The sequence below is a fragment of the Mus pahari genome, chromosome 1 (assembly GCF_900095145.1).
Source record: "Mus pahari chromosome 1, PAHARI_EIJ_v1.1, whole genome shotgun sequence".
NCBI classification, from domain to species: domain Eukaryota; kingdom Metazoa; phylum Chordata; class Mammalia; order Rodentia; family Muridae; genus Mus; species Mus pahari.
This window is the reverse complement of record NC_034590.1, coordinates 146,310,026-146,325,896: the sequence shown is the minus strand read 5'-3', so window position 1 is coordinate 146,325,896 and position 15,871 is coordinate 146,310,026. Positions and strand designations below refer to the sequence as shown.

Genomic DNA, 15,871 nt, shown 5'->3' with positions numbered 1-15,871 from the left:
CAGGACTTCTGCCCTGGCTGGGTCTGAGCCACTTGGCTCAGGCCTCCCTCCCCACGCCTTCGAAATCAAGCTGAAGGAGGTGTCCTTGATGTCACTACAGTGCCAATCTACTCGGCTCGGATCTGTGAGAATTTGCTTATTGAGAAGTGGGAATGGCGGCTTTGTAGCAAATTTACCACAGTGAAGTGAGAAGCCCCAAGATCACAGTCCTTTGCTTAGTTCCAAGTAAGTACCCAGAGCTTCCTCAGGATACAATGATGGCAAGTCATCTGCCTTAATAGAGTGTGCAAGGCTTAACCGAGCAGTGCGGAGACATCGGGACCAAGTGGAATGTGACTACACATTTATATTATTTCATTTCATCTTTGATGTCCCAATACTATGATCATCAAGGTATAAGGGAACACATGCACTTTATTTTAACAGTACTAGGGACTGAACCTAGAGCCTTATGTTAGCCAAATGCTAGACATCTCCAGCATCTTTTAATTTTGAGGCAGGGTTTCATTACGTATTGAAAACTGGCTTGAACTAAGTAGTTAAGGCAGGACTTCAATTTGAGGTCTTCCTCCTCGGGAGGTTTAGCCTCCTGAGTAGTTGGGATTGCAGGACTGTGTCACTAGGTAGGCTATGTGTATTTTGAAGCCAGAAGAAGGAGGTATAAAGGGTTATAGGAGTAGGGAGAGAGAAGTAGGAGAAGGAGCAAGTGGCAGGGAACTGGACTAAAATCAGAGGGGCTGAGGCAGGATGACCTCAGGCACTTTCTCAAAGTCGTCAAATCATATAAGCTCAAGGAAGCAGGGAAGACAAGGATTGAGTTCTAGTTTTGTTCCTAATCTCAGTTTTGTCTCTGTGCCTTGGTTTCCTGATTTGAAATGACAGGTGGGTGGAACAGAGCGACCTCATTGATTCTGAACCTGTTGATTTTGGGAAGGGCTCTGCTAGAAGAAATCCTCAAACCAAATGTAAACCCTGGGCACAGCTAATGCCAGTTTCGGACCCATGGAGGATTTAGTTCAAGGGATGGGTAGGCTAGTCACAGGTCACTTTTGCTAGGATTAAGGTAGAGGGAAGTTCATATTGTTGAAGCTGGCCTTTGGAGACTTTAGTTCTCATCTCTTTAATACAGATATTTCCAGAGGGTCAAATATCTTAGTTTGAACTTGGTGATGTGCAACTTCATAGAAACTTGAAACAATAGCCTGCAGTTTTTATGTTCTCTCTATTCCTTTGTAGCGATACAATCCCGTGATAAGAAGCATCTGGCTATTATATCCCCAGCCTGACTTTAATGTTTACTTTAGACCCTTGTGAGCATTTATTATGTGCAAAGGTTATATTAGGTACTTTTGTGACACACAAGAGACCTCTTTGGACAGACACAAAAGCTAAGGCCTCAAGAGGTCACCAACACCCAAATATGTCCCGCTTGCTGGGCACTGCCTATAACAGGTGTGTTAAGTACTGACTTTGTCTTTTGCTCAGTGTCAGTGGGAATCGGAACTGAGGGCTAACTCTGAGGGCTATCATGGTGCTGGTTCCCCTTCTCATAACCAGGGCAACTTTTTACTTCATAAGTAACAGAACAGGGCATTGTCCCCTGCCGGTCTTTTCTGGGTGAGGAATGCGCTTTTTATAGCTTGGGATCGGTTCTGTTTACTTGATTTCTTCTAGCACCGGTTATTCCTGCCTAGTTTTGTCCTTCACTGTCCTTACTCTCTCTTCCTAGGTTTCCTCTCTGCAAAGGACAACTAACTCGAGAACACATGCTGTTTGTGTGAGTGTGCCAACCAAGGAATTTCACTCCCCTCCTTCTCCAAGGCTGCCTACCTCTCTATAAATAATTGTTCTTTTCCCTCCCTTCAGACCTGGGAGTCGTTTGGTCACATTAACGCACGCGCGCCAGCACACACACTTTCGGGGGGCGGGGATGTAGCATGGGTGACCTTGTGAAGGTACTAGCCCACTGGGGATAGGATTAGCAAACCTGAAACCTCTGCAAATATCTGGCTTCCTCCGGCATTCCTCCCGAGGCTTCTGGCTGTCTCGTGCCTACCTCACCCAGTACCCTTTAGGCTCGCTCCGCCACACAAAGCCCGATCCGCCTATCTCCTCTTCGCAAACCCCGAGAACTTCATTCCGCACGTTGAAACTCGTCGGTGGCGGTGGCGGGTAGGACTGGGCATGCTCAGTGGCGGGGACAGGTCTGGGAGGCGAGGAAGACGCATTTGAAGTGGCTCGGCCTTGGGATGAGGGGGAGGCGGGCTCCCCGGCCGGGGTCCGCGGAGGTTCCCGCAACGGCGCGCGATGCCGACACGCTGCGGGCGGGAGCAGCAAGCCCGGCGCGCGGGGCCCAGCTCGCGGAAGACGTGGGGACGCCGACGGGAGGAGGGGAGGAGCGCCGGGGCCGCCAGCCCCCGGCCGCGGCGCCGAGGCTGCGGGAGAGCAAGCCCCAGGGTGGATCGGAAGACCGGGGGACGGCCGACCGTGACCTCCAGCGAGGCTGCCTGAGCCGGAGCCCGCGCACCGCTCCGCCGGTCCCGGGCATGGGCGATCGCGGCGCGCAGCACGAGCGCGCGGCCCTGCAGTCCCCGGGGGCCCCCGAGGGCGCCGCGGCCGCCGTGAACGGGTTGCTGCACAACGGCTTCCACCCGTCGGCCGCCTGCAGCCGCAACCCACCGGCCTCACGCTTCCAGCTCCCGTCCGAGCTGCAGCCGCAGCCGCAGCCGCTGTTCGCCCAGCATGATTCTCCGGCCAAGAAATGCCGGCTGCGGAGGAGGATGGACTCCGGGAAGAAGAACAGGCCGCGTAAGTCCTGCGGGCAGGGGAGCACCGGTGCCCGCGGTCGAGGGGGGCGACAGAGTGCCGCTCTGGACTGCGTCCTCCCTAGAGGCGTCGGGCGCCCTAGGTGGCGCCTGCAGTGGCGCCTGTCTAGTCCGATCCGCCTGATGGTTCGGTCAGACGTTAGCTGGAGCTGCTCCCTCGGTCACCGTAGCGGCAAGGCGAACGCACTGCCCGCTGTTAATGGTGGCCATGGGGCAAACAACCCGACTGCTTTTGGGTCTGGGACTAGGGGGAGGGCGAGCTGGCACAGCCCCGGGCTCACTGCTCCCTTCTCCGAGCACATCTTTTGGGGCGTGCATCTCGGGCTACCAGTTTGCCCTTTGAATCGCAGAGTAACCGCCAGTATCTTGGGCCCATTGGCAAGCTTAAGGAGGCGTGGAGTTTGACAATCCCCCAAATCACAGCCTATTAAACAGTGTTTCCACACAGCCAGTGAGACGGCTGGTGTAGAGGGAAACACCCACTGACACCATGTGGGCCGGAACTGTGTGGACCAATGAGGATTGCAGGTGGATTCCCCCCGCCCCCAGTGGGTCGAGTTGAGTGTTTGTAATTGTACAGCTCCGAAAAGTGCGTTGTTTCACAACCTGAGGCTTGTATATATAATGCTAGACTGTAAAGGGTACCTTCCCCACCTGACGTTCTGGGATGTCAGTTTGTAGGTAGAGATTACGAGGCTGTTTTTTTTTTTTTCCTTATCTGAGCCTAACTCCATTCAACTGGTTACCTCTTTGTGGGTGTCTTTAATGAAGCTTGTAAATGGCAGAAAGCAAAGTAAGTAGAGTCCACGGTAGTGAGCGATCGGATTCAAACGCGTGCATATCCATGAACTGTTCGAGATTGGGAAATGATTAAATTGGGCTTGAATTTCTGTAAAAGGTTGATGTTTGGCAAACAGCATAACTCCTTCGTCCGTCTTTGCTTATAATTTTTATCTCTCCTTTCATAGTTTTCATAGCCTTTCTGCAGTGCATTCGTTTCTAAAACTTTGGGAACCGCTTTAACACGTCTGGGTGAATTCAGTGCTTACATTTTGAAATGTTAAGGTGTGTGTGGAGTTTGGGAATTGCCCAGCAGATTTGATTTGGCCATGGCTGTAAGACGGTTATTAAGTGCCTGTGGGTTTTTTTTAAACGTACTTTTTATAGTTTATAGGAAAATTATTTTATGAACTTGAGATTGGCTGATACCTGTGTCTTATTTCATTTGTTTTACTTCCCTGAACCCATGTTTTACTTATTTCTCTGATCTCCATCTTAAAGAGTTTATTATAGTTTTCAACAACAGTAACTAGACTCTAAGAGAAATGTTGGGGAGGCTGAGTAAGGAGACTCCCAAGCCTGAGATCAGCCAGAGCTACATGGTGAGTTGGGGGTGGGATGGTAGATAGGCAGTTGCTGGTTTGAAGTCTTTTCTTTTTGTGTTTTTTTTCCCGTTTTCTAACACTTACTGTGTGGTGGTGGGTATGCGGATGCAAGCGTGCTCAGCAGTCCAGGAGGTCAGAGGACAACTTAGAAGAGCTGGTCTTTTCTGACACATGATCACACTCGGGTCATCAAACTCACGTTGACGGGCTTAGTGACAAGGGCCCTTACTTACCGAGCTGTCTCTCTGGCCCCTTTTGGTATTTTCCAGACAGGGTTTTGTGATACAATCAACCCCAGGCTGGCCTGAAACTCTTGATATTCCTCATCATGCCTTACTCTGCACTGCTGAAAATACATTTTCAAGAAATGGAAAATACAATCTCTAACAATGATTTGAAGAAGAGAAAACTAATCTGAGTCTTAACTATGCTTTCAAAGCCATAAGAATTATTTTAAAATACAAGGAAATGTAGTTTCCTGCCTGTGCACTTAGTGCCAGAAGCTAAGTGGTTTGTGTTTCTTACAAAAAAAAAAATAAATAAATAAAAAATAAAAGCTTTTAATTTTTCTTTTATTTATACATTCTGATAAGTTATTTATAAATTATTTATTTACTTATTTGGCTTTCATGAGATAGGATCTCATGTCGCCCATGCTGGCCTCAAACTCCACGTGCAGCCAAGAATCATCTTGAGCCCTTTGATCCTCCTGCCTCTAAAATAATTCATCGCACTTGGTTTATTTACAGCTTTTGTTTGTTTGTTTTTTTGAGTTAGGGACTCTCTCTCTGTAGCCTTGGTTGACCTAGAACGGGGGAGTTGTAAAGATTCATCTGGTCCCGCTTTTTGAGTTCTAGGATTAAAAGGGGTGTGTCAGCAGTCTGTGGTATTTACAGTCTTTTAAAGGACTGAATCAACGCTTGTTTTCCTTATCCTATTACGTTTAATTTTCTTAGATTTGAGCACACATTGATTTTCTATTATTTTTATGCATAGGAGTGTTTTCCCAACGTGTATGTCTCTGTACCACATGCAGGCCTGATGCCATCAGAGGTAAAAAGAAGATATCAGATCCCTGATACTGGAGTTACAGGTAGTTGGGAGCCACAATTTAGGTGCTGGAACCAAACCTATTCCCTCTGCAAGAACAGCAAATGTGCTTCATTACTGAGCCATCTCTTCAGCTCCGAACATACAGTTCTGAAATGCAGTTTGCATGCCCTAAGGCATACATCTGTATATTTCACTACCAACATTTCTTACGTAGAACTAGGTCCAGCACAAGAGTGGTGGCTCTGCAGGTTGGAGCATGGTATGTGCTGCTCTCCCGGATGTGCTGCTCTCCCGGAAGACCAGAGTTTGGTTTCCAGCACCCGCCTCAGAAGGCTCACAGCCGTCTGTAACTCCAGCCCTATCTGAGCTGACACCCTCCTCTGGTCTCTAAGGGCATTTGCACACACGGGGCATGCATGCATATATACAAATTTAAAAACAAACAAACAATCAAACAACAACCTGTGAATCTTAAAACCAAAATCTTAAACCCACTCTCTCCGTATGAATGTGTTCTAATCTAGAAATCAAGTCAGGAGGCTGAAGAATAGCTCAGTAACAGAAGATGGAGGCATCCAGCCTTCAAAACTCCCAGGGTTTATCTCCCAGCACCGTCCAAAAGTCAAATCAGTTGTGTGCTGGTTTTACTAAGCAAGGAAAGGAGAAAGTTGTCGACTTAATGTCCATCTAAGTGTTGTTTCTCCCTATGTACTCCCTGGAGACCTTCCCTAAGACTAACTTCTTCAGGTTTCCTTGATTATTTTGCCTGCCCCCTACTACCTGACAGTCATGATCTAGTACCAGCGCTCTTGAGACGCTAGAGTTAAACTAGGTGTTGTTCCGGATACCTGCAGAACTCCATGATGTTTCAGAGCTGACCAATCTTCCTATGTGATCTTTATACTACTTAGCTAGCCTGCCGCAGGAGTGAGCATTTAGTTATGTTCTCATGGTGTGTGTGTGTGTGTGTGTGTCTGTGTGTCTGTGTGTCTGTGTGTCTGTGTGCGTGCTGGCTATGGAAACTAGAGCCTCCCATTGCCAAAAGCGAACTCTCCCATGGAGCTGTTCCTATGCCCTGCCTGTCCCCTGCCCCCACCTTTGCTGACTGCCTCATGTTACTTCCTTTCCCATTAAGTTGGAAGTCTGATTAGAAATGATGTTTTCTCATGTACTTTGAGGAACATGTGATTGATGTTGAAGTAGAAAAAGTGAGTCAGGTGGCGTCAACACCTCACGGATAGCTGTCTCCAATTCTGTAGCTGATTTTGGGCCAAAGAGTTCCAATGGCTCCCAGTGAAGCATCAGTAGAGAGGGTCCTTTGATGTAGTCTGTTGCGCGTATTTTATTTTATTTTACCTTTTTGCCTGACAGCTCTCTATTTTATTTTGGTTAACAGGTAGTTAATACTTGTCAGCCATGTTATTTCCAGCATGAAGCTAAAATTAGCCCTGGTGATTTATTTTACATATATTCATAAATGGATCAGAAAGTTCACTTGGAAAAGCTGACTCAAAAACCCAAAGTGGGTTTCGGTGAGATTAGATTTCCTGGGGTGCTACTCCTCACACCAGGGAGCAGGTCTGGCTGCCGGGCTGTGCTGATGTGACTTTGTGTGTTGATGCTGAGGAACCGGCGAAGTAACACAGCTGAGGTGGTCAACGCATTTACAAAAGTTTGGCCATGAACACAGTTCCAAGGTGCTGTGAATGCACGGGGGTTGTAAAGGTTCACCTGTCCCTCCGTCCAGACGACTTGAGTTTGAATTTCAGTTGTGTGTGGTCAGAGCCAGTACTCAACCTTTGTGCTTCAGGATGAGTGAAAAGGGGGTCGTCAGAGCACGTAGAGCTTGTGTGAGGGCGACAAGAGAGAGTTTACTCCATACCTGCCAGCTCTCATCACTAAACACTGTCTACCGTGAATCTCAGGGCAAGGAGTTGAGGCAGAAGACGTTGCCTCCGACTGACTTCCTTTGAGAAAGAAACACAGTGCCTAAATAAAAAGAGACTGGACTTTATAGCTATAGCACTCTGAGTCCCATACTTGTCGGGCGTTCCTACAAAACTGTGGGAAAACAGCCGGAAAAAGTTCTCGTGGCTCCATCCCTCAGAAAACATCTGTTTTAGATATGGTGTCTGGTCTAGCAAGTGAGGGGGCTTACAGCAAAGGCTGGTGACCCGAGTGTGACCCCGAGCCCCAAATAGTAGGAGAGAGCCAGTTCCTGCAAGTTATCTTCTGACTTCCACACCCACATGTGAATGCCCATATATACACATACACAAGAAAGATAGGTAAAAATATAAATACATAATACACACACCACGTACCATCTACACATAATGACAAGTACTTGGGGTTTTGTTGTTGATATTGTTTTGGTTTGTTTTTTGTTTTTGTTTTTGTTTTTGTATTTGATGACTAGAAATGAGAGTAGTTGCCCATGAATGAACAAAACCCCAGGTTCGATCTCTTATCAGTGATCCCAAGCCTGCGTAGGAACTCATGCCTCTCTCATTCTGTCACTTGGGAGTAGAAGCTAGAGCAGCCATTTTCAGCCGGTGAGTTGCAACCCCTTTAAGGTCTAAGGACTTTCACAGGGGCTGCCTAAGGCCATCAGAGAACACAGGTGTTTACAATACAATTCATAGCACTAGCAAATTAACTACAGTTAATGAAGTAGCAATGAAATAATCTTATGGCTGGGAATGTTGCTTATTTGTTTGCGACTGGCTTGCTCTGTAGCTCACATTGATGATTCTCTTGTCTCAGCCTCCAGAGAGTTGGGATGCTACCAGTCATCGACTACGGTTGCCACATAGTTTTGAATGCTACTCAATTAAGATTCTGGTATCATTTATGTTGTTGTTTGGATTTTGTCGGTTTCTTTTTGAAACAATTAGTCCAGGGTGGCTAGGGCTTACAACATAGTTCAGGATGACCTAGAGCTCATGGTAAGTCTTCCAAGTGCTGGGGTTGTAGACATGTCCCCCCCCCCCACCTGGCTCGATGACTTGGTTTTTTCTTTGCTTGTTTGTTTAGTTGTTGTAGTTGTTAATTGAGGCTCAATCTCTGGATTCCTGGCTCCAGATTCACTGTGTTCTGGGATGACTTTGAGGGTTTTCTTTCTTTTTTTAAAATTACATTTCAAGTGCTATCCCGAATGTCCCCTATACCCTCCTCCCCGCTCCCCTGCTCCTCCATTGGGGTCTCTGTGTTCTATCCTATAGATGACTGTGGGCATCCAGTTCTATATTTGCCAGGCACTGGCATAGCCTCACAGAGATAGCTATATCAGTGTCCTTTCAGCAAGATCTTGCTGGCACATGCAATAGTGTCTGTTTTTGGTGGCTGATTATGGGATTGACCCCCGGGTGGGGCAGTCTCTGGATGGTCCATCCTTTTGTCTTAGCTCCAAACTTTGTCTCTGCAACTTCTTTCATGGGTATTTTATTCCCTATTTTGGAGAGAAATGAAGTATCCACGTGTTGGTCTTCCTTCTTCTTGATTTTCATGTGTTTTGGAGGAGGGTTTTCTTTTTTTAAATATTTATTTTTATTATGGGTGTTTTGCCTGCATGTATATGTGTGTGTACCACATGTGTGCTTCGGGCCTGCAGAGGCCAAGAAAAAAGGTGTCAGAATACCTGGGACTGGAGTCACAGACAATTGTGAGCTGTTAAATAGGTACTAAAGATTCAAACCTGGGTCCTTTCCGAGAGTAGCCAGTGCTCCTAACTGTTGTGCCACTTCTCTTGCTTCAACCTAGAGAGCTTCTGATCCTCCTGCCTCTGCATCCTGAGTGGTGGGACTACTGGGATTACTGCCATGCCTAGTTTTAATTCAATGCTAGACATTTGAATTTGTGATTTTGTTCATTCTTAAGCAAACACTCTATCAACTGAGCTACATCTCTACTCACAGATAACTGATAAAAATGTGTGTGTGTGTGTGTGTGTGTGTGTGTGTGTGTGTGTGTGTATGTGTGTATCTGTTGGTGGGGGGTGGTGCACATGGACAATATGACACTTGTGGGAGTTCAGACGAACTTTGTGAAGTCATTTCTCTTGCACTACCTTTACATGGGCTCCAGAGACCAAACTCAGGTTGCCAAAGATAGCAGGCATCTTTATCCACTGATCCACTGTATACTTCGCAACCTCTTGACCCCCTATTGATAACTTAAAAAGAAATCAAACAGTTTAGCTCTTTGCCTTTCTGTCCCCTGGTGCAGTGTATTCATGCTGTATACATGTGTGTCTGTAGGTTTGTGTATGTGTGGAGGCTAAAGCAAGACACTGAGTTATCTAGTGCTCTCTGCCTTATTCCCTCATTGAACCTGAAGCTTGCCATTTTGTAACTAACTAGGCAGGTGGCCCACTCCTCCCTCTGTTGCTGAGGTCACAGGCCTGGGAAGGAGCATGAGTACTGGGGAGCACAAACAGCTCCACAAAGCCGTGCCCAATCCCAACAAGCCAGTATAAACATTTCCTTATGACTAAATATCATCCTTTAACACAATTCTGTTTTATATGCCCAATATTCTGTTATATGGATGAGCCATAATTTATTTACCCTGTCTTATAGCTTTAGTCTGTAGGTCCATCATGAAAGAGCAATCACATATACAAACCCACTTACAGTCAGCATAACAACTCTTCACCTAACATTTGCATGAGGTTAGATGTTATAGGTCATCCACAGCTGACTTGAAGTATATCGCAGGCAGTTCTGTTACTGTAAATACTGTATCATCTCATATAGGGCAGTAACAGACTTTGGTATCCTCAGATGGGAAGACGTGTGTGTGGGTCCTAGAACTAATCCACCACATATAGAGAGGAATAACAATACTTTTCTGGGAGCATGCACAGATGACACAGTGCAGTGTGTGTGTGTATGTGTGTGTGTTAGTATGTGTATTAGGTATGTAAGGTGTATTTGTGTGTTAGATGTGTAAGGTATATAAGGTGTGTATGTGTATGTTAGAGGTGTGCATGTGTGTTAGGTGTGTGTTTAGGGGTATTTGTATGTGTGTGTTAGCTCTGTATGTGTGTTGGGTTTATGTGTGTGTTAGATGTGCATATGTATATGTTGGGGTCTGTGTATTTGACGTGTGTGTGTGTGTGTGCTAGGTGTATGAGGTGTATGCATGTGTTAGCTGTGTAAGAGGTGTGTGTGTGTGTGTGTGTGTGTGTTAGGTGTGTTTTAGGTGCATGAGGTGTATGTATGTGTTAGCTATGTAAGGTGTGTGTGTGTGTGTGTGTGTGTGTGTGTGTGTGTGTTTGTGTGTTAGGTAGATGCGGTGTCACTTTGTCCATAATCCCATCACTCAGAAGGCAGAGCCGGAAGATCTCAAGATTCAGTCAACTTATGCTATGTAAGGAGTTCCAGATTACCCTGAGCTACATGGAGAGATTTTGTCTTAAGAGAGAGAGAGAGAGAGAGAGAGAGAAATTAATTTGGGGAAAAGTAACGAAGGGAGTGAAACCCAGTAATTTTAGTTCCATGGGCTATAGTGTTCGGATGAGGCAGTGCACTTGTGAACAGAGAAGAGTGCTTCGGTGATAGCTGGACACTCAGTACTCAGTGTGGAAGGCAGGCCCCCGAGCAGCTTCTGGTGGGCAGGGGTAGATCCCATTACCCTGTGCGTGGTAGCAAGCAGGAGTTATGGGGGTGTAAGCTGCCAGCCTTTGAGTAAGAGGTTCTGATTTCTTGTATCATTCAATGAGAACATTCTGGTAGCAGAAAATGGACAAACCCATTACGTATTAACATGGCTACACAGTTGAATCAAACTAAATCTGTTACCAATTTTAGCTAGGATTGTTAAGGTACAAGGCCTAAAGTTTTAAAATGTTAAGATTCTGCCCTTGGATGATTGGACTTTACCTTTGAGCTGGCCAATCAGAAAAGCCAGCATGAAGAGACATGAGGAGAATTTTCTGGTTGTTTCCTCAGAGTCCAGATGTATCTGCCTTTCTTTTCTCCTTTAGTCACAGTCAGTCTTTCCAGACAGACAAGAAGTAGGCAGACTAAGTTACAAAATATTAAATGCAAGCAGGAGCCATCCTCTGGAACATGGTCAGATTGCCAGCCCTCCTCTACTCCTTGACAGGGATTCTTAGCCCAGGCTGGCCTAGAATTGCCTCTGGTGAATGGGCTGGCCTTGCCTTTGTGACCTATCCTCCCAAAGGCTGGGATTACAGGTGTGCACTCTCGTGCCCAGCTTTAGTTTGCCAATTGTGTTCTAAGTAGACATGCGCACGATAAAAGTTTAAATATTTTATTGTCTCTGGTTAGTGATCAGGATTCTGTTAAGCACACAAACACGCTTTCCCCCAAAAGACCAAACACAGGAACATAACGCCCCACCCCACCCCCCACCAAGACCAGTAAGTGAGTTTCAGCATTAGCATGGTCTGTATTTGATTGGTGTGGTGACCAGAGATGGAAATAATGCTGTTAATTCTTAGCATGAGGGACATATTGCAAGTAAGATGAAACCCATAGCAATTTTGGAAAGAGCTGTGTCTGTAGTGGAAGTTATTAGTTTTAACTGGCAGGTCTTTGTTTTGGTTTTGTTTTATTTATCTATCTATCCCGACCTAGCCGAATTTGTGTGTTCAATTGTGTGTGCGTTACAAAACTGTCTGTTGGGTATGATGACTTATGTAAGTAAACCTAGCAATAGAGAGGCTGAAGCAGGAGAATGGCCCAGAATTCAAGGGCGCCTGGACTGTGCAGTCAGTTTCTGGCCAGCCTAGGTTACTGAGAACGGCAGTCTCTCAAAAAGGGGGGAAAAGACAAACAAAACAACTGCTTTCCCCGTGTCCCCAGTACCTAAGATTGAAACCAGCACTTTGTTCATGCTAGACAAGCATGCTCTCATAAGCTACAACTCCAGCCGTGTTTGGTTTCTTATCAAATTTAGTAATGAATAAAGCCTTAGCTTCAATATATGTCTGCCAAGATTCACCCACCTTGAAATGACAATATTCTAATTCAGATATAGAAACTTCAGTGTACTCAGTGTGACATACAGAATTTGAGTAAAAAAAAAACCAAAATGTTTTCTAGATAGTACAATTGCCAAGCTCAGTACAGTATTACTTAATTTATGACATCTTTTAGGTGCCTCTAGTTGAATGTTTATTTATGAATATGTCCTTCTCCCTGAGAATGTATTTGAGCGTATTGAATGATTCAAAAGGGCAAGGAAATGTCACTCATTGTTTAGGGATAGCTGTAGAAATCACTATCCTGGTCACTATGATTTCACTGTCGTTTGGAGAGAAGGGGGAGAGACTTGTGGATTTTTTTTTTTTTTTTTTTTTTTTGGNNGCCTGCTTGGATTGTTGAGCAAGGCCTGTGGACCTTTTGTTCCAAGTTTGCTTTTAGATAAGCACATGCATGTTCCCCATTTTGCAGGTGGGGAGAGGCTCACAGCAGTGAAGTGAGTGGCCTGTAGGTGGTGATTGTCGCTGGCCATTTACATTTAGTACAGGTAGGTGCATGAAGCTGGAATAGCCTTGGCAGTAAGTTTAACCACGTGTCCGTGGACACAACAGTAGTCTACACTAAGGAGCACTCAGCTTCCTGCATGCCAAGTGCTAAGTGGACTCCCCCCCCCCCTTTATGTCAGCCTGTGAAGTGAGGGATGCAGTTATCTCTAGGTGAAGAAACTGAGGACTCAGGGTTTTGACTCTGCTGAGCAGGAGGCTTGTGGAGACCCAGGGTGTGAGTGTTCTATAGATCAGCTCTGGATTCAGATTCTGATCCTCCCACTTACTAGCAGTGTAGACCTGGACAAGGTCCAAACTTTTCTGAGGTGCTTTTATTAACGGGAAGAAAGATGTCCATCCGACCACCTGGAGAGAGGACCAAATAAGGAAAATGGCATAATGATGCCTTGGATCATTTGAGGACCAGGTTTCAGAGTATTCTTCAATCCCGTCTTCGATCACCTCCCGAAGGAGATTTCCCTAGCGCCCTTTGACTTTTCTATAAGCAGACTGTATGGCAATCACAAGTCTTGGTAACAGTCATAGATTGCCCCATCGCAACTCCTGAGGACAAGCAGGCATGTCCTGTCTAAGAGTGATGTTGGCAACTTAGTGCCTAAGAGAGCTGAGTAATTTATTTAACTGCTAATCTGGTGTCAGGACAAGGTTTTTGTTTAATTTTAAACTATTTTTAAACTTGCATATAAGTTACATTGCATACACACACCACGGCCCATGTATGGCAGCCACAGGGCAACTCTCAGGAGTTGGTTTTATCCTTCTATCACATGGGTTCTAGAGATAGAACTCAGATCCTTAGACCTGGCAGCAAGTGCTTTTGCCCACTAAGCCATCTATCTCATCGGCCCCACCCAACAAAGTTGTTTGTGTGTTTGTTTGTTTGTTTTAAAAAACAAGCATCCTTTGATTTTGACTGATCTCACCCTTTGAATGAGGCAAGTAAAGATGAAGGAGATGAGAAGGGCTAGAAAGGTCACAGTTTTTCTTTTGAAGAACTACATGAATTGAACAAGATTTTAGAACAGCTGCCTTTAGCTCCCGGGTCATCTTTTTAACCTATTCCCTAGTAAATTAAACAAAACAAAACAAACAAACAAACAAACAAACACCTGCCTTCTAGTCTTCTAGTAGGTGACAGGTGACCAGTGCTCTTTCCTTGGTGCATATCGTCTTCAGCAAGGAACATCTGGTTCTCTGGCCTTGAATTTCTTCTGGAACTGAGGCTACAAGGACTCTAGAAACCAGGAAAAGCATGCCTGCATAAACCCAGGGGTGGAGCCAGTTTGGACAATGCCAGTTACTTGAAGTTCTCTGGGGGTCTGGATAAACAACTCCTTTAATCTACCAAGGTCAGCTGCCTTGGCATAAAGAGATTCAGTCAATACAAGAGTCGGCAGTATATTGAGGCTTCCTTAAAAAAAAAAAATGCAGGCACTCAATATCTGTTAGCTATTATTGGTGGTTATGTAGCTGTTCTATGTCAAAATGTTCTTCTTCTCCCCATGACCTCTACCCTGTATTCCTTCACAACTTATCTAATCAGTCCTCTATATGACAGCCCATTAGATATTTTAAGATAGCTATATTAGCTTAATATATTCCTCTGGGTCCTTAGTCCCTAAAGAAATAATACTGGCCTATGCTCTTATCTGCCAAACTCCACTCATGTCATTCAGCGTGGATTGTATCGAGTTACTGGCCTGTCTTGACCCAAAACCCAAAGAAGCCTTCTTGGGAATGATGTAAAGGGGATTAAAAAGGCATTGTCCTTGGTGGCCTTGAACTCAGATTTGATGATTCCAATGGGACCCACTGGAACAGATCGATTTTATTCCTACAGGCCAAGTACTATTGATATTGTTCAGTTTCGTGTGACTCTAAGCTGGGGTAGAACCTCAGTAGTTGCTTAGCGGTTCCCAAGGTCAGCAAATTCATGCGCATATGACAAGATCTGAATTAGTTGTGCCTTTGCTGTCATGCTTCTGCAATGCCTATACTATAAAATTCTGTATTTATATTTTTGGAACTGGGTCTTGTTGTCCAGCTGTCTTTGAGCTCTAGATCCTCCAGTGTCAGTCTCTCAAGGGGCTGGAGCTGTAGATGGGCATCATCATGTTGGCTTCCAAGTACCTGTAGCCATGAAGACATTGTAAACCAAGGTGGTGACATGATGGTAATATTATAGCACTTGGCAGGAAGCCGAGGCAAGAGAATCATTAGCACCACGTCAGCCAGGACTACAAAATAAAAAATAAATAGACATTCGGCCAAGGGGATAATCACATTTTATTTTCAGGGAGTGTCCTTTCCCTGTATAGAAAGGTGTTTTTTTTTTTAAATTTTTTTTTTTATTCTTTTAAATTTTATTTTTGAGATGGTGTTTCATGAGATAGCTTTAGTCTCTCCCTGTAATTACTCTAGGATTATAGGCATGCACCATCCCTGGTTGCATACAGTTCTGTGCATTAAACACAGGGCCGCTTGTATCCTAGGCAAACATGCTGCCACTGAGCTATGCACTAAGCCCCTCACTGAAGGTTTTTACTATGAGAGAAGTCCACATGAGATTTATTCTTTGAGGTGTATTTGTAGTAGTGCGGTCATAAATTAGACCACAACTGTGGCATAAATTGGGATTATCCCAAGCAAATTGGGAGTTCTGATGCTGTGTGCAAGCCAGGGCATGCTGGAGGTAGGACTTGCATGTGCACACATTGATGTAACTTTGCATTTGTTGTCTTTGGCTATGGGGGTTGTATTTACACCATGAAAACTGGCAACTGTGGAGCCAGCTCTGCCTTTGCAGTACACCAGTAAATGGGACATAGATCACAGAACGAGAGAGAAGTTATCAGGAATACCAACTGAGTTGCTGGAGCAGTTGATGCGAAGAACTAGAGGAAAGGTCAGAAGGTCCTGCTTTGTGAAGTTCTTGAAGATGAAAATCAGATGATGGACCAGGGCTCTTCCTTCCTTCCTTCCTTCCTTCCTTCCTTCCTTCCTTCCTTCCTTCCTTCCTTCCTTCCTTCCTCCCTTCCTTTCTTCTTCCCTTCCTTCTTTCTTTTTTTTTTTTCAACCTTAAGACTGAC

General features: G+C 45.3%; 1 protein-coding gene across 2 annotated transcripts in view; it reads left to right on the top strand.

Moving 5' to 3' along the window:
* Nucleotides 1–1,907: 1,907 nt before the first annotated feature.
* The window catches only part of Pank1 (pantothenate kinase 1), a 66,653-nt gene continuing 52,689 nt past the window's right edge, over nt 1,908–15,871 (top strand). Inside the window, exon 1 of one of the 2 annotated variants that reach the window (XM_021196983.2) lies at nt 1,908–2,808. In XM_021196983.2, the coding sequence (XP_021052642.1) occupies nt 2,250–2,808 (559 nt within the window). In that variant the 5' untranslated portion in view covers nt 1,908–2,249. Of the gene's footprint in view, nt 2,809–3,380; nt 3,619–15,871 lie in introns of those variants that run through there. The other variant, XM_021196987.2, reaches the window with a different exon arrangement.